The 23,210-nt window shown below is 47.2% G+C and overlaps 1 protein-coding gene across 3 annotated transcripts in view; it reads left to right on the top strand.

The window, feature by feature from the left end:
• The window catches only part of tmcc1a (transmembrane and coiled-coil domain family 1a), a 65,580-nt gene that overhangs the window by 6,746 nt on the left and 35,624 nt on the right, over positions 1-23,210 (top strand). The window contains exons 3-5 of one of the 3 annotated variants that reach the window (XM_064298364.1): positions 5,847-5,890; positions 8,524-8,777; positions 18,122-18,241. In XM_064298364.1, the coding sequence (XP_064154434.1) occupies positions 8,562-8,777; positions 18,122-18,241 (336 nt within the window). In that variant the 5' untranslated portion in view covers positions 5,847-5,890; positions 8,524-8,561. Of the gene's footprint in view, positions 1-5,846; positions 5,891-8,028; positions 8,778-18,121; positions 18,242-23,210 lie in introns of all 3 variants that reach the window. The other 2 variants (XM_064298361.1, XM_064298363.1) reach the window with 2 other exon arrangements.

The raw sequence follows: 23,210 nt of genomic DNA, 5'->3' as shown, positions 1-23,210 counted from the left end.
ACAGTACACATCGGGAACTCCCTCCCAGGGGTGTCACACCGGTGCATGACAGTACCATTAAATGTGTTTCTTTGAATTATTTTTGTCTGGAATTGTACTACAAAACCAACATTTGAGGTTGAATGAACACAAATGCACAGTAAAAGAGGCAACACGTCACCAGTCAGTCAGACCGTACCCAGTGCACACACAATTACACAACCTTCTGGCGTAGTTACACTTATTTATAGGTGTCTGTTGACAGGGAGACACAGTGAGGGATACAATGGGGGAGACAGAAACTGAAGCTGGAGACAATGTTAACAGTATTACTGTACTATGCCTAGATTAAACAACACAGGCCAGGTATTGGGAGGAAGATCATTGACTTGCTGGGGGCTGGTTATTGGTGTGGCAGGTGGTGGAGCAGTCCACCCATAACAAGCTGGGCTCTGTCACACTGGATTATGGGCAAGCACTGTGTCTAAAGGTCTTTATTCTAGCCCACCCCGTTCACTGTGCCGTATATTGAAGTATGTTCATCATAAAATATGGCTGTCATGTCTGCTTTGTTAAGGCAGGCATTGACCATTGACCATTGATTGACCATTGACCCTGAAAGACAGCGTAGCTAAACTAAGTAAACCGTTAGAAAACAGAAAGTTTTCAAAAGCTGTAAACGGGATATACGTCATGCAAGCTCCTATGACAGTTTATATTTAGGTTATTCACTCTGAGAGATGTATTAGTGCAGACCTGCTTGTGTCTGCAGTCTTCCCATGTGCACACCTGTACTCCTTTCTGGCGTCAGCATGTGCTCTCTTAGTCCTTTCAGCTCACCTGTACACATCACCTACATTTCAGCTCTTTCCTGGGCACCTTCACGTCGTATGCTGATTGCTGAACTTAGGCTAAGCCTTGTCCATTTTAACTGCAGTAATTCTGCTCCTCTGTGTTTGGTCCTATACACCTCTCCATCCTATGAGATCCATGCACTCCTCTGCCCTATCCTGTGTACTTGCACAGTGAATGAAACTCCCACCGGTGCCACTACATGCATTTCCATCTCTATGAATACCACTAAGTACACTTTCTGAATTATGACTGAATAATTCTGAAAATTATGAATTACTCATTAGTTTATGGAATGCCCTATTGTGCCCGTTAAAAGAGCTTTAAAGTTTGTGTGGCACATGGTGTGGTTTGAGGACAGGAATCTGGACCCTTCTAACTCCAGACAGAATGCTTCTGATATACTGTTTACTCATGTGATTCTGCTATAGATACAGTGAAACAAAAGCTTGCACCAAACAGCAGGCCTGGCATTTTTTGTTTGGCCAGCTGATGTGAATGTAATGTACATGGCCGCATTTGCCAGAAGGCCCATTGTTATCGTGTGGAGTCTGCATGGCACCTTTGATAGTGCTGCAGTGTTATTCAGTTTTGTGGCATTGTGCTGAATCATCACTGACCACATGTTTCTGGAACAAACCACTGTGGTGCTCGGACTGCTCATTTGTCTTATGGGATGTAGGTTAGTCAGTTCCAGAACTTGCTGTGCACTACCAATTCCTTGAATGTCGATGATCTGGAAACCCGTTCTGCGAAGTCATAGAACTGGTTGCAAAGGTGGAGACCAGCTGAATCATCACTGACTGCGTGTTTCTGGAACAAACCACTGTGGTGTTCAGGGTGCTCATTTGTCTTATGGGAAGTATGTTAGTCAGTTCCAGAACTTACTGTACACTACCCATCCCTTGAATGTGGGTAGTGTACAACACTAGGGTTTTCAACACACTTGTTCTTGGTTATGATTATACACTTTGTTGTACGTCACTCTGGATAAGAGCGTCTGCCAAATGCCTGTAATGTAATCGATGATCTGGAAACCTGTTCTGCAAAGTCGTAGAACTGGTTGCAAAGGTGAATACCAGCTTTGTGAAATCTTCCCAACGATAGGATAACCATAACTAACATTGCAAAAGTCCCTTCTATTAAAGCTCTTTTCCAAAGTCCTCCTCCCATCCCAATGTGAGCTTCACTAATATAAGACAGTCATATGACATCAGGCCCATTTTGATAGTATTTGTATGTGCAGTCATCCTCCATTCTCAGCTCAGAGGTAAGTGCTCATGACATCATGATGAGAGGGTTTAATCTGACGTGTCTGAAGAACTGCTGAGGACACCACAGCAGCAGACGGAACTTATTTTGCTTATATGTGCCTGGTTGAACTTCAGTCTCACCAAGTAGGCCTACATGTAGGCTACCTGCTAAGGGACTACAGATGAAAATGAGCTCTTGAGCTAATCTGGCACTGTATCATTTGACGCAACTGCGGAAATGTTGATTACTGTGTGTTGTCGCTTTTAAATAAATAAATAAATAAATAAATAAATAAATAAATAACTGTTGATTTGCTTCCAAATCACTATAGTCATGCTCTTCATCATGATTGTGCATATCTGATTTTATCCATGTGTACAGTAGTTGTAAAACAGTTGTGTAATTTCAGAAACTAAATTAATTGTTTGACCCAAGTTGTTTTGATATGGAACACCTGTCTTAAGTGTATCACTGGTTTGCACTCTTGGATAGCCATGTACTGACTGGCAAAAAGGCAACGGCAAGCTTCAGGTTATTTGGGCACTGAGAGGAGCACAGCACTTTTTCAGTAGAAATGCCCTAAATGGTTTAGGGCCTACATGTGACAAGTCAACCAACTGATTAAAGGCTCATATGTAACATTTGGGGGGGTGGGGGTTGGGGGGGGCGATGGACTTAATTCAAGTGAAATCAAGTTTACATAGATTGTTCACTAGGTGGGAAAATTTACTGTTTGGGCTGTTCATTATGTGGGTCATAAGATTTTCTTGAAGGAAATGAAGAATTCTTCTTTGTAAATACAATTATTTACATGTTTACAAAGGTGAGAAATTCTTCTCATGCTCAATATTGGCTTATATCATGTCTGTATGATGTATGGACTTATGTCATACCTGTAATGCCCTTTAAAGACCTTTATGCACCTACCTGGCACAACTGGTTCAGCAAGCTGTTTCAACTGAGATTTATTAAAATTTTTATAAATGTAGAAACCAGTGCAGACAGGATTAACTTGCTTTTCATGAATCTTCTCTCTGCAGTCATGGGCATTGGATTTAAACGGTCTTGCAATGCATAATGAAGGCTTTAAATTAAAGTCAAGGCAGTCATTGGTTAGCTGGCACATTGTTGGAATTGGTATAAATTAAGCTTCCCTGCAATAAGATGCAAACTAGTATAGACAGAAAGTAGAACATAGTGACAATGTAGCTCATATCTGCAACTTAACATCAACTTAATTGCTGCAAATTACTTTTTTTTTTAATTCTGTGAAATAATTCCTGTTGTTATGGGCCTGTTTAATTTTTCTTGTCACATGAGTTTGTACTGTAGGTTTGCTTTTGTGGCCTGCTAAGTCCACTCATGCAACACTGCAGTCTCACAGTGGCTGACCTCAGAGCCTTTCAGAATATTGTGTTGCCTTATCACACACAATTGCAAGTTATTGTCATTTTAGATATTCTCTTTCCTCATTCCTGTTCATACACTATACAACCAAAAGTATATGGACACCTTTTGGTCTGGGGCTATTTTTCATGGTTTGGGCTAGGCCCCTTAGTTCCAGTGAAGGCAAGTCTTAATGCTACAGCATACAATCCGATTCTAGATGATTCTGTGCTACCCCATCAGTTTAGAGAAGGCCCTTTGCTGTTTCAGCATGACAATGCCCCTGGTCACACAGCAAGGTCCAAATAGAAATGGTTTTATCAAGAATGGTGTAGAAGAACTTGTCTAGCCTGCACAGATCCCTGACCTCATCCCCATCCAACACCTTTGGGTTAATTTGGAAACCCAACTGCGAGCCAGGCCTTATTGCCCAATCAGTGCCTGACCTCACTAATGCTCTTCTGGCTGAATGGAAGCAAATCCCTGCAGCAATGCTCCAGCATTGACTATAAAGCCTTCCCAGAAAAGTGGAGATTGTTATAGCAGCAAAGGGTGGACAAACCCCTTATTATTGCCTATAATTTTGCGTGAGATGTTGGATGTCAGGTGTCTACATACTTTTGGCCATGTAGTGTCTATACTGATTTGGTTCATAACTCTTTACTACTACTAGCCAGACTTAAGTATCATTGCAGCTAATGAGTACCATTAACTTGCAGCATGTTAGCGGTAAACCAAGCCCAGAAAACTTGGCTGTACAAAGAATCTGTGCATTCTGTTTCTAACTGTGTCTGACCCAAATAGGTCGCATGGCAGACTGTCTGGACAGATCATCTTTTCACCTATATTCAACCATATCTAGACTGGGGAATCCATAATTTGCTCTATGGTTGTTATATGCTGGGTTTAATTACACTGAACCAACAGAAATTAGTTATTAATGCTGGGGTGTAAGTACTTGCACGGTATTTGTTTGTGTCAGACAAGATTCCTTGAGAACTGGGTGTGTACTGACTGCCTGATCTGTTACAGGATTAATGCTATGGGAAAAATGCTGGGGTGAATTATTGCAGGATGATTCAGTGCGTGACCGTGAGATGAGAAGGTTCTCAAATTCTATCAGGTGACATAAGCCATTATGAAGGATGATCACATGATCAAAACCACAGGAAATGACTCATCAGGCTCTGGGTGGCTAAATGTCTTGCGTCATTATGGAGGGAATGATTTCCTGAACCTGGACACTCTGCAAAATCACCCCGCCCTGCAACTGTTGTCTCTTTAATCTCGTTTACAGAACTCCTGGTAGTCTCATCCGTGTGCAGTCTGGCTGCTAATTGGTTGGGCCATCTCATGTGTTCATAATCGGAAGAGGTGATTGGGTCTTTTTTGTCACCCTTGGGTGGAGAGAGCAGTTGGCCTTTAAGGACTGGAGAGTGATTCCAGATAGACAAGTCTTGGTCTACTGGCAGTAATGGCAGCATGAACTCCATGAAACCCTCTTTGCAAAATGTTTGTAATATTTTACTTGTGGGAGGGATGTAAGCATGCAAGGAATGACTCCTTCCTTCTCTACTGTGCTGGGAATGCACAGGGTTCTTAATAGCTATTTGTGTTACCATTAGCTCAGAGGCGGGGATTAAAACTGCTCTTTATACTACCGCTAGGTCATCACACAGCGTTAAAGCAGCACGTCTGTTCTGTTTGTTGTAATGTGATGAGGGAGCGGTCACTGCCAATGAGTCATTTGTGGGGAAAGCGGGCTTCCGCAGTGGTGAGCAGTTTATCCGTACACTGACTTATACAGTGAAATGGTCACACTGAATGGCGAAGCAGCTTGCTCAGGCTGAACCATTAAGCTGGATCAATGACCCGCAGCTGTCTCCTTCACGGGCCTTTACTGAACGGCCGCCTGCAGGATTGATTTGTATTGGTGCCTGAGTAAATGGAAGGTTTGGTTTGGCAACATGCAGAGTACGTGTGAAACATTCATTCTGCGCTGGCTTGTGTCGGCATCTTGTGTCAGCAGCATGGCTGTTCCACACCCCTGCTCAGGATGTGGGGCCCGTTAGCGGTGATGTCACTGGACAGAGCCTGTCGCCTAGCAGCCGCACAGCGGCTTATAGAAGGTAGTCCAATTCAGAGGTCTGACTTTCATTATAAATCTCTACTGTTTTCCTGCTCTCAGTAACCTGTACTATTTTCGGTGTTTTTGGTTCCCTAAATGCTACTATTTCCTGGCATATTTGTCCATGTTTATTTTCATATACTGAAGAAGGCTAGTGATTACCAGTCATACATATGTTGAAAGCTGTATGTCCTTAGCTGTTGAGTGTGCTGTGATTAATGTGATCTCATTTCCTGTTTGTCTGCAGGTGACCCTGGACACTGAGTCAGGCCGGACTGAGCAGGCCTTATGGTAGGTGTGGGTTTCAGCCCTCAGAAACCCTGTCTGTAAATGTGAAGGCACTTAAAGCATTCGGACCAGTGATTTTTCTAGAATTTGTTCTTTTCCTTCCAGTAATTTACCTGGCGAGAAACATAAGTGGGTGTTTCTCAGCCAGCCACAAAGGGCATTCATAAAGTTCAGCCATAGTGAGTCAACACAGCTCAAGTGTTTGAAAAGAAAGGGGGGAAAAAATCACCAAACATACCGACAATAAGTAGCACATTCGTAAGTCATATTGCAAAGGTGACATTCTAAAACCTGCATATTAGTGTGTGCATAGAGATATACAGAGATATGCACTGATTATCTCTCAGTACATTGTTCAGAATACATGTAAATGTCAGTCATTATATTGTAATGGTTGGTGTGCTCATATTTTAGAAAAAAAAACATCAAAAGGCTGCATAGTTGTGGAGCATGGTTGGCAGCATGGAGAGGGTTTGGTATCTATACAGTTCCCTGTAAGAAATCTATGACATTCATATCAGACCTCAGGAACTAACATCTTTTCCTTAGAAAAATGTTTATTTAATGACACAAGCATGCATTTTTTCAATAATCAGTTGGTACAGAATATACAGATTTTTCCTCTTGAAAAAACATTTCCCAAAAGGTGATCATCATGGATAATCTGCTTTTGATTCAATTTTTCTGATGAACATGCTCAAATAAGACAGGCCTCTATTTTTAGAATATAAAAATCCCCTCACAAGGTCATATCACTAAAATTATGGTGATGATGATTATTGTGATGGTAGTAGTCATCATAATGTCACATAAATTTAATGCTGCATAATGATGTTTTCTTAAAGAACAGAAGAAAATTTCAGTAATTTAATTCTTTAGCAGAAACACTTGAAAGATAATTTTGTGACCTCCTAACATCATAATGGATAATCCCACATTAGTGTAGCTATTGAGAATGACTGCAAAGAGCAAGTGCTATATAAACACACAAGGGAAAATAAGGCTACCTGATGCAACTGCTTGTTTAAAGGTAATGTGGGAAAGCATCCCGATTGGCCGGTGTGCTGTGTGTGTTAGTGCCCTTAAAATTCCGAAAGTGCAAGTGCTTGCCCCAGCTTATCAACAACCTCTGTGTTCTCAGAATAGAGCGCTTATATGTAAGATGTTTCTCAGTGCTTTGTGCTCTGTGATGCGATGATGTGAATGTTAATTTGGTTCCACTATATTAAGAAAAGGTCCAACCTCAGTGTTTTTGTTTACATTGAGTCAAAAAGATTGAATTGTTTTAAGTAAAAGTTAGGAGTCAGGATCTTTCCTGGATGTAGTTGGCTACACACACGTTTTTAATCAAAAGGGCTGAAATAACAATTGTTAGTGCAATTGATTTTTTGTGATGCTTTCCGTGATTGTGCCCTGAACAATAAACATTACATTATCGCGTAAAACTATTGTGATTTCAAAGGCCATTCATTGTACTTATGATCCTGCTACTCTTCAAGGGGTTCTTGTTAAATTGTTTAATTGGGTTCTTGTTTAATTGTTTAATTCCAAAATGATTTCTGATGTGATTTAAAGGTCTCTAAAAGCCAGGCAACCATTATAAAATGGGAGGGAATTTTCAACAACATGGGCTATAAAGGGGAGGCAGACATTAGAATTAACCAATGATTGGCTCTCTTGGACTTCACCTTCTCCTGTTTTTTTTTTTCTTAAACAAAACCAAAGTATTTGTTCTAAGGCACATCAGAAATTGTTTTCTAGAGATCATTGTTTCTTTTGCATCTTCATGCCCGTCCTTGTTGCGTCATTTCTTTTAGAACATTTAATTCCAGCAGAAATTGTTTGTGCTAATTGTGTCTGTGCATTTGGTCATACAAGAAGGCATGGCGATTTTACACACGCAGAATTCTCCCCACAATTTGCAAAATGGAGTCAACAGAATTTACTCATTGTAAACCATGTGACACTGACAAGCTGTATTTTTTAAGATTGGCTTTGGAGCCGCCCCAAAAATGTGAATGGGTGCATCGTCAAACCTTCATGTGTGACAGCTAAATCAAAATGATTTGTCCCCATTGCTGTTGTTGTCCCCCCTCATTTTTGCTGCATGTCATAATTCCTTTTATTTTCTCTTGTGGTAGACGAGCATGGCTATGAGCCAATCCGCTGATGCATGTACACTCACAAGCTCGAACTGAGTGCTGCTGCCGGGCTTTGACCCGCTCCTCAAAAGGTGTAGCTAGAGCACCCCCACCCCTACTCCCCACCCCCACGGCCTCTCTATGGGACTACAGCCTGAGGCGTACTGTGTTGCCCCCTGATGGATCACAGTGGTAGTGAACAAAATGATGAGGAGCTGGACCCAGGAGGCCAAGAGGTGCCAGAGCCAGAGAGCAGCCTGTCCAAAATCACCCACAATGCCTTGGAGAATATAGGTGTCCTGGGGCAGGGCCTGAAGCAGCTCTTCATTCACCAGCGAAGACGCGCCTCCGTGTCGCCGCACGACGCAGGCTCCTCCCCCTCTGCCTCCTCCACGGGCAGTCCCGCCCCCGAGCCCCTGGAGGCGGCGCCGGAGGCAGGGGACGGCCCCCCGGCCCTCCCTGACACTGACGCCCCCGCTTCCGCCCACCCCACAGCTCTGAACCGCGTGCTGCTGCAGATCCGAGGCGCCCCCATGATGAAGCGAGGGACCAGCCTGCAGAGCCGCCGCAGCAAGGCTGCCGGGGACCCCCCCAAGGGCAGCCCCCAGATCCACCGCCGCAGCACCCAGGAGGCCCTCATACAGGTGGGCCGCCCCCGCTCCTCCTCCACCACGGACACCCCCACCAGCCCCGCCCTGGCCGATGTGCTGCTGGCCTCCGGATACCCCTCCGCCGAGGAGCCCGAGAGGGTGAGTACCCGCGCCTGGGCCGCAGAGGGGGAGGGGCTAATGGAGGAATGTGGAGACCCTGCCAGGTTATCAAACAAGCAGCCCCGCCCAAACACGACTTGTCAGATGTCACATCTTTACCCTGTCATTCTGCAGCTGTATCAGCCAGCAGCAGTGCTAATCATCTCCATACGGCTGGATAGTTGTACTCTCCCCCTGTGAAGCAGCCAGTTCCCACGCACAGGTCTGAAGCACAGTGGCTCTGTGCAGGGGCTGCTCGTTGTGAACCTGGCAGTGGTTTTGGTGTGTGGCCCCGGTGAGGTCAGTGATCGTTGGGTCCTCTGAGCGCACGTGACCCTCACTGACGCGCTGCCGCGGGACACGCTCACGCCCACACCCGTGTGCGCTTCTCTGAGGTGGCGCCCCGTGATTGGGGCAGGGTGGGTGGGCTGTATCTCTGCTCTTTACTGGCTCATTCTGCCCGCGGTGATGCAGCAGTGCATCTGCAGCTTTGCACTGCCAGTGGAACACAGGAGCTTTATGCAGCCCTTCTGAAGCATGTCCTTCTTTTTAGCTGTGAGGGTACTTGCCGCAAAGGGAAACTAACTGACCTTCAGCTCTTCATCGCTTTCTGTTGTTGTCATCACTGAATTAAAATGAATGGGACAGAGCCAGCTGCTTGGTAATGGCTGTTTCGGGTTTAAAGTCAGGCACGTTGACTCCATTAATTTGATGGTTTGTAGTGTCAGAATTGGGGTCACTCTTGCGGTGGAGAGACAAGACCTTGCCGCTTTCATCCGTGTTTTGGGCACGCTTCCTGCCCGTGTGCGGGAACTCAAGAGATGAGCGAGGGCTCCCTGTCGGTACGCTTGGTAAGGGGAGATGGCGCGCCTGGAAACACGGCTGGGCCTGTTACCTGCTCTCATGAATGCAGTAACGTGCCTTTCTCTTAGTCTTTTTCTCTTTAATTATACCTGCTGTGATAGTAAACATCCAAACTTCAGAGGCAATGTGAAATGCTGTGAGAGTGAGAAACGCCTGTCTTTCCCTCTTCTTCTGTTACTGTGCCAGGTATTGGAGCACCTTCTGTCGCTAGTTGCAGTTCAGCAACACCTACCCCTGCCCCCCCCCCCTCCCCACCCACCTGAAAGCTGGCAGATTGTGTGCCTGGATTAAACCTGACCTGGACTGCAGGTCTCATGATGGCACCTGCTGGCCAAAGAGGCCACACTGGCACAGGAGCTTTTCCACAGTGTGCTGCAGCGCACTGATGTTGTCTTTGTGCAGCTGTGCTCCCAGTGACCAGTGATGGACACATTTATCCCAGTGACCAGTGATGGACACATTTATCCCAGTGACCAGTGATGGACACATTTATCAGTGACCAGTGATGGACACATTTGTCCCAGTGACCTGTGATGGACACATTTATCAGTGACCAGTGATGGACACATTTATCCCAGTGACCAGTGATGAACACATTTATCCCAGTGACCAGTGATGGACACATTTATCAGTGACCAGTGATGGACACATTTATCCCAGTGACCAGTGATGGACACATTTATCAGTGACCAGTGATGGACACATTTATCCCAGTGACCAGTGATGGACACATTTATCCCAGTGACCATGTGGCACTTATCCCAGTGACCATTGATGGACACATTATCAGTGACCAGTGATGGACACATTTATCCCAGTGACCAGTGATGGACACATTTATCCCAGTGACCAGTGATGGACACATTTATCAGTGACCAGTGATGGACACATTTATCCCAGTGACCAGTGATGGACACATTTATCCCAGTGACCAGTGATGGACACATTTATCCCAGTGACCAGTGATGGACACATTTATCCCAGTGACCAGTGATGGACACATTTATCAGTGACCAGTGATGGACACATTTATCCCAGTGACCAGTGATGGACACATTTATCAGTGACCAGTGATGGACACATTTATCAGTGACCAGTGATGGACACATTTATCCCAGTGACCAGTGATTGACACATTTATCAGTGACTGGCACATAGCTGCTGTGTTAATGCAGCAGTGATCCTTGCTCTATTGCGGCTGACACACCATTGCTGTTCTCATGTGGAGATGACCCCTCCGTCCTTCTCCTTCAGCTGATCTACATCTGCTGGCAGCTCAAAGTAGGCCAGCAAGTTACCCGCCCCCTTCAACCTGGCAACCATCTGACCTCATGCATTTATACAGTCAGGCTGAAGTCAGTAACGGGAAGAATTTCGCATTTTAAAATAAATGAATAAATAAAACTTACTTTAATAACATCTGAACAGGGAAAAAACTATACACACAATTTCAATGCATTGAATAGCTTTAGAATGGATACATAGGCCTGCTGTAGGCTTATGAGTAAATCACCCTGGCACAGTTGGCTTTGGCCTCTGTGTATCTGTGTTGTGTTATACCTGTTTGAAAGTTGACTTCTAGAGAGAATGGTTGTATTCACCCCATCAGCACAGATGATGTCATTCCCTATATTCGAGGCAGTGTCTCAGCTGTGCCAGTGCAGTGGTGTCCTCGTCCATGACGGATGCACAGAAAGCCTTCCTGTTCCCTTTCAGGCTTTTTAAACTGGCCATAAATTGATTAATCTGAGAGGAGAGGCGTGGTCGATCCTCGGCCTGGGAAATCATGGCTTGCTGTGTGGTCCTGGTTCCTCGCATGAGCGAGCGAGCGCGCACATGGACACCCACGCTGGCTCGCTCGCCCACGCGCTCAGGGTACCGTACATAAGTCCAGTTTATGCACAAATGCATCGGAACACATTGTCATCTCAACCCCCACTCCATATTAATGTGATTATCATGAACGGCTGAGTTGATGTAAGAGTAATTTTAGTTGACCTTCTGATCCGAGCTGGAATGGAAAGAACCTCACTGCGGTCGAAGCGCAACAGAAAAAGGTGCGGTGGTGGAAATAAGTCTGTTATGTCTGCTGCAGTGAAGCGGCAGCACAAACATGGCTTCTCGTGGATAATCCCAGTGTGTGGGCCGAGGCTGTTATGTCACAGTTCACTGGGCCCTAATACCTTGTTGTAAAAGCTGATGTGTTGTTTCAGCCTGAGCTCGCTCCATTAAATCCATGAAAGTGGCTTTGCAAACTTCAGCTCACTCTGATGAGACAGGATCTGTTTGCTGTCAGAGGTCAAGGAACTGGATATCCAATCAGCTCTCCCAGCCAAGGCGCTGGAGGGTGGGGGGGGGGGGGGGGGGGGTGAGCAGCGTGCCTGAGTGTGATGCTGGGCTGCAGGCCCATGCCCCCCCTCCAGGCTGTGTGCTCCCATCACTGAACCCCAGCTCAGGTATACTTCCCACATGTCTGTGCAGTGTTATTAGTATTGGACTGAGCCACAGTCCATGAAAATAACCCCTTATGCCTTTGCTTATTGAGGCCAGAGAATGGTGCGCAACACAAAGTGGTGAGCTGCTGAGTCGCATGTGACAGTGGTCTCGCATCCCCTGGAGAGGTGGCCTGGCCTGCTGAGTGCCTTGTGCACCGTGAAGCCCGGTCTCTGGAGTCCTACCTGCAGTGTAGATCAACACTGCTCAGCTCAGCTCAGCTCAGCTTGGTGCAGCTCAGCTCAGCTCAGATCAGCTCAGCTTGGTGCAGATCAGTTCAGCTCTGCTCAGATTGGTGCAGATCAGTTCAGCTCTGCTCAGATTGGTGCAGCTCAGTGGTGCTCAGATTGGTGCAGCTCAGCTCTGCTCAGATTGGTGCAGTTCAGCTCTGCTCAGATTGGTGCAGTTCAGCTCAGCTCAGATTGGTGCAGTTCAGCTCAGCTCAGATTGGTGTAGCTCAGCTCAGCTCAGCTTGGTGCAGCTCAGCTCAGCTCAGCTCAGCTTGGTGCAGCTCAGCTCAGCTCAGATTGGTGCAGCTCAGCTCAGCTCAGCTTGGTGCAGCTCAGCTCAGCGTGCAGCTCAGTTCAGCTCAGCTGCAGATGGTCAGCTCAGCTCAGCTCAGATTGGTGCTGCTCAGCTCAGCTCAGCTTGGTGCAGCTCAGCTCAGCTCAGCTTGGTGCAGCTCAGCTCAGTGCAGGCCGTGCTGGCTCCTCCAGGCTCGGCTCTGGGAGCCAGGGAGCAGGCCGTGCCAGGCGCTGCCGTCTCCCTCTGCCCACGCGCTCTCTGTGCCATTCAGCCGCCGCACGCACGGAACCTGGAGGAGCGCCCCAGAGAACAGCTCCTTTGTTTCCCGCGGACCTTGAGCTGCCGGGGGGGAGGGGGGTTCTGCCCTGTGTAGGTTTCTCCTGGGGCTCAAGCCCTTTGTCAGGCCTGCTCATTGTTTGTGGCATTGTGCACCCATGGGGCTGAATGACAGCATGGGTGGGCACACAGGCAGCCTGGCAGGCCATGGGCATCTTTCACACAGTTTTATTGGCAGAGGGAGACGGACTGAAAAAATTCAATATCTCTACGCACTTGCAGGGATAAAGCTTTCATATTTTGTGGCTAGTTTGCTTTTCTGTAGACGTATATGCAACAGTGCGTTGAAATATTCTGCCACGATTTTATGCTGTTCAGTTTTGTTTAGTTGGCTTCAAAAGACGAAACTGCCTTTTTAGCACACGCGTTAAATGTTGAGTGTTGTTTTCACGGTCAGATGGAGGCATTACAGTCTCCTTGATGCAAGGGGGGAAGTCAAAGGGTAAATCTTCATACCCAACCGTGCCCTATGAAGGGCCTCATGTTTCAGATGGGCCCCAGAGTAAGGTGAAAAGGTCCCGTTTGGAAAAGCAGAGTCTCCCAGCTGGACCCTTAGCTGTAATGTGAACCGGGCCATCTGAACGCTGAGGAGTGTTGCATGCACGACATGATTATATTTTTAGACTCATGTTGGCTGCATTCAAAGGGCGGAGATGTGGAGGTACTGCGGTCCAGAAGGCAGTGTGACAATGGTGTGATCCACGGATTGGCACATGGTTTACCTGTGTGAGCGTCTGTCTCTGGTGTGAGATGTTTGTGCTCTGGAGAACCGCTGTGTGTGCACTGGTGTATGTGTGTGATTATTCTCCAAAAATAATTCCTTAAAGTTATGGATAGTTCATATATACATCTGATGAGGTTGACTCCAGCAGACAGCAGGTGTCTGACCAGCCAGAGGAATAGACATTGGCGCCATTACATGTTTAATGTGCGCAGTTCAGTTATAAACTGAGAATTATCTGTTTAGATTGCCGTTCATCAATATCGACATGCTTGGATTTTAACATCCCTAGTTATAGGTGTTGTATGTTTGAAGTAGTAAATCTTATAATTTCTCATTGTGTTAAGCAAATACATTTCTAACTGTTCACATTGCTATATTGCATGCAGTGGACAAACCTCTGTTTTAGCGATACGTATAGATTGCTATACTGACACATTTTTACAAGCTGTGGGAGGTTATGAACATGTGTTGCTAGGTGTAATATGGCCTGCAATATGATATGTAGTCTTATATAATGTGTATGTGGGCTGTGACCCCTCTGCTCCCCTCTATGACGGTAGTGCAGTAATAACATTAGTAACCAATAAATGTATTTCTAATATGCATACCCATTCTACACAAACGCACAATGATTAGCCTGAAGTGTGTTGCTTTTTCCCCATTACGTTACGTAACACATAGCACAGAAAAGCGAGCATGGAGAGCATATATAATTTCAGTTTCAGGGTAGCAAGTGGCATTCCCATGATTCACTTGGCTAGCTAGTACATTTATAGAAGAGGACATTTACCATGATGCTGTTGCAGCAACGCATCGTGTCTTGTGACTTCATAACATTTAATCTCATTTTGTCCCATGGTTTGAAAGTGAGGTAATGTTTCATATTTTAGCCAAATCACACCATGTTCTGTATCAGGTCACAGTAACACAACATAACGCGAGACGAGAACAGGCCATTCAGCCCAACACTGCTCGTGTATCCCTGCCACTAAACTGCACTTGGTAGTGCACATCGTCATAGCAACTTGCAGCAAATGAAGTCACATAATCGCATCACTTCCTAGTATCTCAGGAGTTTGCATGCTTTCACAGGTCGTGTTATGCGCATCCAGCTGATGCACTTCTCCCAGCCAGAGCACCTGTGCCTCTGCACTCTTGAAAGCTGCTGAATGTGGCTTTCACAGTTCTGACATTCTGGCCTCACAGTGGAACTCGCTGTTGTATTTTATCTTATCAATGTCTTACTGAGCTCGTGGTTGAAATTTCTGTCTGAATCATTTTAATTGTATGCATTGTGAGAACTTCAGTTCCTCTTGTTGAAGCTGAATTCCTTCACAGTTGCATTATACAGTGAACACTGATGCTCACCAGTGATGTGATGATTAATTGGCTCTGCCCAGTGAATCAGGCTTGATTCCAGATACTGAACAGGATTTGACATGACTTCTCTGTGATTAATGAGACCGGTTAAAAACCTACTGTAGTCTCCCACGCACTAGTCATTCAGGACCAGGGCTGAGAAACACTGGCCTACGTGGAGCTGTTCTGCTGCAGCTTTCAGGAAACTTTATCTCTCAGACACTCTTATCCAGAGCGACTTGCACAGCTCAGCCATGGTCTTAAGCGTGATTCATTTCGGTGTTTGATTTAGCCTACGTATTCCAGTGTGTAAACCTCTTTAAAACCTCTGTCACTGCTACGGGGGGGAATGTGTGCGTGTGAGCAGGCCATTTGACATGTTCTACTGCGGCCCTCTGTGGGAGCGGAAACTGTGGTGCAGTTGCAAATGGCTCCCGTGTGGGTGCTTACATGAAGTGTACGCGAACCGGCCATTTTATTACCCCGGCTTTACTGCAGACACGAAACGGGCGCGCACAGAGGCGCTTTAGAGGTTCTTTAACGCTGAGTGCAGCGTTTAGGCGTTTGTCTGTCTTAGGGAGGTGGTGAAGGCGTGAAGCTGTGAAGCCTGGCCTTCTCTTCCTGGTGCCGGCTGGCCTCCAGCTGTGAGCTCTGTGCTGCTGCTGTCTGTCCAGCCTGGTCTGATTGAGCCCAGGTCCTGCCATCTTCATTGCAACGTGACCTGGAAACGCCCAGTTTCCTCATATAAAAGCAGCCGGTACTGCTCACCTTCTTCTGGCCTTCTTTGTTTGTGGCCAGCCCTCTAGCACAGATGCTCCCTTCACAACAGGCTCCTTATTGGTTTACTGAATTATTGATTTGGTAGTGGGTCCGTATATTGTGTGGATTGTAGCGAGTTGTGTTTTTCTCTGTGTGTTGAGTGATAAGCTGGGCTGAGGCTCGATTTATCACAGGTCCTGCCATGCGCTCAAATATGTTCCTGTGGGTCACTGTCTGTTCCTGTCTGACTCCCTCTTTGTGTCTGCTCTGAATCTCTCTGTTTTGCTCTCTCTCTCTCTCCCCTCTGTTTCTCTCTCTTTATCTCTCTTCCTCTCGGTTTCCTCTGACTCTGTATCGGTCTGCCCTTGTTTTCATTCCCTCTTCATCTCTGGGTTTTTCTGCCTGCTTTGGGTCAGGATTCTGCTGCTCGTGCGCTCTGCTCTTCTGTCCAGGCCTCGTGTGATTGGAGGGCTCGGGGAGCAACGCCTCAGGGAATACTGTGGCGTTAGGCTGTGGTCTGGTTCATGTTGCAGCCGCTGGGTAATTTGCTGTACTATCCTGATGCCTGACCAGTGCCTGTTCACGTGTCCCTGCGTGGAACCTGGCTTCTCATCCCACTGTTGCTCCACAGGAAACTCGGGCCTTAAAGCCAGGGCACAGCTGTTCCTCTGCAGCCGCGTTTCACAGGCGTGGACGCACTGGCCAGACCAGCCGAGGGGCACCTTGCTGCTGTGTCAGGGCCTTCCTGTATGGAAGCACACTACGAGTGTGGAAGTGTTTGAGAGGGCAGGAGAATGAATGCGCTTCTCTTCCCTGCATTGGTGTGTGAGGTTCCTCTTTGTTTGCGGGAGAGGGAGAGAATGCATGTACGTGAGTTAAAGAATGCGCCGTCTGTGAGCGCACACGCGCGGGGTGGACAATGCGTTTGTGTGCGAGACAGAGGGCGTGTGTTTGTTCGAGGAGAGAATGTGGCGTTTGTGAATGACCTAATCTGCCTGTATGTTTGTGTGAGGAGGGAGCGCGCGTGTGTGCGTGTGAGAGAGATGTGCGTTCGGAATATGTGCACACTTGTGCGCAGAGGGATTGTTCCCTGCTGGAGTGAGAAGTGATTTGTGTGGAGAGCTGGTTTTGCACTGTAAGCCCTTTCTAAATTTGCCTGCGTCTCCTAGTGCATGCTCTTTGGGTGCACTGTAGGTCAATACAGTAAATCAGTGCCCTGCACTCTGCCAGTATAAACATGTAGGTGAAGACGGTTCAATAAATGTTAACATTCCGGGCCCTGTCTTCAGCTTTGGGTCTGAGAACGCTTTCCTGCTCTGTTTTACGCTCTTCTTTTGTACACGCCATGAGCGGAACAGTTGGTGCGTGCACACTGCTGGGTCGATAAGATGATTCACAGGGTAGGTGCGTGGTGCTGTCTGTAGAGAGGCTGACTCCCAAGCCATATGCCAGCCCCCCCCCCCCCCCCACAGCTGGGGGTTCCATTACCAGCCCTGGCACTCTCTACTCTTATCTCTTCTCTGTTATTCTCTGCTTTTCCTAACTGAATAAAGTCAAAACGGAAAAGGAGTGTGCACTGTCTGCTTTCTTTTAGGAAAAGAATAAAGGGAAAAGATATTTCTTTATATTAGCACTAGAAAACTTCTCTGTAGAAAGTACTAGGCATGCCATGAGGAGATACGCAAGTTTGTTTTTCATGAAACAATAATATTTTCAAAACTGTTGTGAATTGCTGTGCTTGCGCAGGGATTGGACAGGCTTTTGAATGATGTCATTGTTCAGTACAGCCCGGGTCTCTTGGCCAGGCTGTAGTTTTCCTGAGGTAAATGTAACAGCTGCTTCCTGCTGTTCATAGACACCTTTACCGAGACGCTTGTGTTGCGGAAGGCTGTTCATGGTGACGTGCGCTGTGTAAAGGTGCGCTTAGCGTGTCTTTGGTCGTACCATATGGCGATGGCTCCGCCCTTTCCTGCATCTTGGTTCATATAACAGTCACTGGAGACGCTGGAGCCATACCAAGCATGTGCTGTTCCGCACGTTTCCTGGGGGGGGGACTCACCCATGCAAGCTAATGGGATCTGTGTGCGCTTTTTGGAGGAATCTAATGTGAATGCGAGCTGTGGTGTGGAGCGGGACGCGGTGGTGGTGGCGGGACGCGCAGAGGGGTGCCGAGGCCGTGGCACACTGGGCTGGGGTGCGCTCGCTCACGGGGCGGATTTGGTGGAGGTGTGTGTTGGTTTTGGTGGTGGTACTGACAGTGTGCTCCCGTTGTTTTCTGTGAAAGGACTTTTCCCAGGGCAGGCGAGTATCCACTCAGAGCGACAGCATCCTCTTTTCCTGGCTGTCTGCAGGACACAGGCGCTCTCTCCCAACCGGAGGAGGGGCCCCCTTCTACCCCTCTGGGGTGAGTGTGTGTGTGTTCGCGCGCGCGCACGTGCGTGTGTGTGTGTCTGTGTCTGTCTCAGTTTATGTGTGCATGTGTGTGTATTAGGGATAAAATATCGGTACATAAAATACTGATCGGCAGGTTGCTATATCGAGAAACCACAGAGGCGAGGTAACACCGCTGCCACCTACACACCCCACCTGCTCCACCCTGTCTGCTTGACAGGTTTCGGTAGATGCAATGCCATGAACTAGGCTATAAATCTTCTTTCTGTAATGGGAAGTGGGCCTAATTAAAGTTTTTGAATTCAAGTATTTTGAATTTAGTGTTTTCTTCTCCTACTCCAATGATATTTATTGAGAAAATGTGTGGGTCGAATATGATGGAAATGTTGTGTGTGTTCTTTACTGTGCTTGAGTAAGTTTGGCCTGAATCAGCAAAAACAAAACAAACAGAGCACTTGTGGGTGAGTGAAGAACTTGTGGGAATGTATTTTAAATAAAACTATTGCATTGCATGAGATTCTTCTTCTTTTTCTTTTCTACTTCCTCTTCTTCAGCAAGTTCATACACTGTTCTGTAGCCAATATATTTTTTTTTTAATTTGCTGATATATATCAATAAACATTGGAAATTGTTCCAAATTATTGATGCCATACCTAGTGTATGGATATATATCTGTGTATGTGTGTGTCTGTCTGTATGTAGGTCTGTGTCCATGTGTGTGTGTGTGTGTGTGTGTGTGTGTGTGAGAATGTTTGTGGCATCTTGCCCTCTTTCTCTTTGTTATATTCTCTTTAGGAATGCCAATTGCCGCTAAGTTAAGTCTTTAAAAAATTAAATACTGGGTGAATGCTCATTCCAGCTTTAATCTCTTTTTTCTTGTAATGGAATATAAACCATAAATATCAGCATCTCTGTAAGAAGGTGGCCTGTCTGTGAATGCACTGGCAAGCAGTCTGTTTCAGACTGTTCTTGTGATGTTCTGAAGCTGCCTGATTACTTTTTCAGTAAGTGTTACTTCCTATTGGCCACTAGAGGGCGGAGTTGGACCTGCAATATTATGTGAACCACAGAAGAATTCTGTCCCTTATTGTTTCATTGACATCACCTAAAACACATGGGAAAGAGCAAATTGGGAATAATGGGAGAATAACATGAATACAAAAGCAACCCTTCTAAAGAAGCATTTCTTGTGTTGTTTGCTTGAAATAAATCAGGTAGGTTTTTACATTCATGGGGTGGTTCATGGACCTAAAATATGAAAAGTTTGTTGTTTGTTGTAAGTGGATTGAAATACCTACAACCTGTTAACCTACATAAGGCACTCCGCACTGCTGTTTGTACTGTATTGCATGGTGTAGAATTTGGTTTCTCGTCAGCTGATTCAGTCATGTGTCCAGGTATCTTTCCTGTGTGTACTCAAGTGCAGAACCGTGGTACAGCTTTGGTACATTAGCTGAGTTTTTCTGTTTGTCTCAAAAGAGCCAGCTTACAGCCTTTGACAGTGCACCAGAAAAGGGCAGAAAGTTGGTCCCCTATTGGCTGCAGTCGTGGTTTTCATGTGCACCTGGCATATTTCTGTTTTGTCCTAGTATCTGCTAGCTTTACACTCGTTAGAAATGAAAGGCCAGGACGGATTTAGAAGATTGTGCGTCACTATGCAGGGGGATTGGCACCTCCGCTGCTGTTAGGAGTTATTAAAAGCAGCGTTGTGGAGTGACTCACTGTGTTACTCTGTGGTTTCACAGTCCATCTCTTTCAAGGGGAATAACACACTCTTACTAGCCCTCAGCTCATCTATCGAGGGTCTCGCGCTCCTCCTCTGTATTCAGTTCTTAAGCAACTGCACAGATTTAAAAAAAAAAAATCAGCAGTTCTGCATAAATCAGTGGTTCGAAACTCCATGCTTTATCCATTCTCTGGAATCCGATATTGATGAGTACTCCACACTGATTGTTACCCTGGTGTCGCTGTAGCACTCTGTGTGTTTGTATTGATCTTTGCTCTTAGATCTTTGGTCTAGAGCCGCTAGAGTCTAGAGTCTAGGTGTCCCAGTTGTGACCTCATCACCTGATCATCAGCACCCACGAGCTGTAAATTCAACAGGTTCTGGTTCATCCTGTTCTCACAAGGTTTTGTTTCTGGAATTTATGTGACATAGGGAAATAACATGGATGTATTTCTGAGTAAAGTCTATGTACATAGTGTGCATGCCATAATGTTATGGGAAAGATATACACTTTCTACCATCTAAAGATTAAATACATTGACAGGGTACTGGTATGGTTGCTTCAGTCGGTAACATGCTGGCATAAGTTTGAGAAAAGTGTCCTTGCTGCAGTAATTATCGAGTGAAAGCCATTACAATGTTTTGAATGTGCAGGCCAAGTGGAAGAAGCCCTCAGATACGGTGGACTGCCTGCAGTCTAAAGTGTAACAGCAGCAATAGCAGCCCTGTGGCTGCAGTACATTGCTCTATGGAACAAGGGTTGTGTAGTGTAGTGTGGTGTAAAGATTGCCACAAACTGAGCTTGGGTGTTTGAAGCACGGAGAGCAGCAGTCCTCAGTGGTCTCTGGTTCATGATGGAATGAGGTCATGCAGAGAGCCTCCAGAGCCCTGACCAATGACAGACTGGAACCTTCAGCCATTCACTCTCACGCCCAGACTGAAGCAGCTCATTCCCTAATGCAGGATCCCACACTGAGGAGGCTCTGTCCCTAAATACAGGCATTTCGCCCTATCAGAGGCTACACACCCTATGACTTTTCAGGGTCATACTAAGCTGAGGTAAGTGCTCAGTCCAATGCAGTGTCCTACCGGAGCGACCGCCCCTTTGGTACGGGTTCCACACACTGAGCAGCTCCGTCCCCTAATGCAGGTTCCCTCACTGAGGAGGCTCAGTCCCCTAATGCAGGGTCCCTCACTGAGGAGGCTCAGTCCCCTAATGCAGGGTCCCACACTGAGGAGGCTCAGTCCCCTAATGCAGGGTCCCTCACTGAGGAGGCTCAGTCCCTTAATGCAGGGTCACACACTGAGGAGGCTCAGTCCCTAATGCAGGGTCCCACACTGAGGAGGCTCAGTCCCTAATACAGGGCCCCACACTGAGGAGGCTCAGTCCCCTAATACAGGGTCCCACACTGAGGAGGCTCAGTCCCCTAATGCAGGGTCCCACACTGAGGAGGCTCAGTCCCCTAATGCAGGGTCCCACACTGAGGAGGCTCAGTCCCCTAATGCAGGGTCCCACACTGAGAAGGATCAGTCCCTAATGCAGGGTCCTTGGGTTGGCCTGTCTGAGGGCAGGATGCACATTGCCTGTTACGCTGTAATAAAACTCCACAACTGTGGCCTTGGGGGCCTTGGGTGGTGTGTACAAGCTGGCCTCCCAGGTTCAGCTGAATAGGAATGTGTGCGTGCTTGAGGGAATAGTGTTTTTCTGCTGTGCGTTCTTCCAAACGTGCATCAGAACACGTGTGTCCTTCAGTGGCTCATGCAGTCATACAGTGTGGATTGTGCCCCTGACCAGCTCCCTCCCAGACTATTTCTGTAAGCAAAAATATCCGTCACCAGAAGAATATGTGTGTTCCTCTGCCTCATGCGCTCTGACTGGACCAGAACCTGAACACACCAGAGTGCAGGTGGGAGAGAGAGAGGCACAAGTCTCCCTGTACAGACACCTACCTGCATGTGACATGCTGTATGTCCTAAACCCTCAGCCTGTGTAACCTTCATCTAAAATTACAGCAGCCAAAGATCCCCTCCCCTTTTAACACCATGGAGCCTCCAGCATCAGAAGCAGCAGGTGCTCTGAGGCTGTAGGGATAATGTTGTCTGCGAGTACTCTACAGTGAGAGAAGGCATTTCCCACTAGTGATTTGGGTTCTCTGTGTCTTAGGCCTGCGCTGGAACTGTACTGAGAACTGGGACCTTTAATTTTAGTTGGTGTAATTACATTCGGGGTATCTCAGGCTTCAGCTTCCTTGATTTTTGTGTTTTTCTGTACTTGCATTTTTTGTGCCTGTGCATTCTAATGCTCGGTAGCTAACCCTGATTAGGACGCCCGTGCCAAACACAGGTCACACACCCCGGGTGCCCGGTTCACCCTGTGACCGCGTGCGGGCGGGGGCTGGCAGCGGTGTGGAGAGGCACGGGGGCTGGCAGTGATCTGCGGGCGGGGCTCCATGTTTGGCATCAGGTGTTGAAACGCGGCTCGGGCGCCGTGTGCAGGTGGCGCCGTGGGGGCATAGCAGCGCTGCCGTTTTCGGGCGGGGAGGGCGGGGGGGATTTTTCCCCGGCCACAGGACTGAAAGCGCAGCAGCTGCTGGTTTCAGGATGCCTGCGGGCTGCTGCTCTCCGCTCAGACGGCCCGGTCACGAGCAGCCCACAGACACTCCCTTAACTCTGCTGTGTCTGAGCCACGCTCGCCTGGAGCCTGCTCCGCTTTCATGTGAAGGGCTGATGTGGGACAGAGAGGGGGAAGGAGAGAACGGGGGTGGTGAGGGAGAGGGGGAGGAAGAGAAAAGGGGGGTGCGGAGGGAGAGGGAGAGGTCAGGAGGTCCACGCTTGGTTTGAGCGGAGGAGCATGTGCGTGTTCGTATGTTTCTTCAGCTCTCTGGGGGTGATTTTTGCTCAAGGCCTGTTTAAGATTGTGGGTCTAGAGTACACACCCTCTTTGTTTAAGCATCTCTCTCCTTCTCTCTCTCTCTCTCTCTCTCTCTCTCCTTCTCTCTCTCTCTCTCTCTGTCCTTCTCTCTCTCTCCTTCTCTCTCTCTCTCTCCTCTCTCTCTCTCTCTCTCTCTCTCTCTCTCTCTCTCTCTCTCTCTCACGCATAGCTGCCCCCCACTCATGTAGTCTGTCTGATGTATCAGGAAGGCTTTGCTGGCTACAGTGTTATGCGGAGGGGAGGGGAGGTGCTGGTTGAGCCAGCCGAAAGAAGAGGACACTCCCCCCAGCCCTCCCCTTCCCCTTTAACGGCCCCCCTCCCCCC

Source organism: Anguilla rostrata, chromosome 11, assembly GCF_018555375.3.
Source record: "Anguilla rostrata isolate EN2019 chromosome 11, ASM1855537v3, whole genome shotgun sequence".
NCBI classification, from domain to species: Eukaryota; Metazoa; Chordata; class Actinopteri; order Anguilliformes; family Anguillidae; genus Anguilla; species Anguilla rostrata.
Note: the sequence above shows the minus strand (reverse complement) of the source record. Positions and strands in the feature narration are given on the sequence as shown.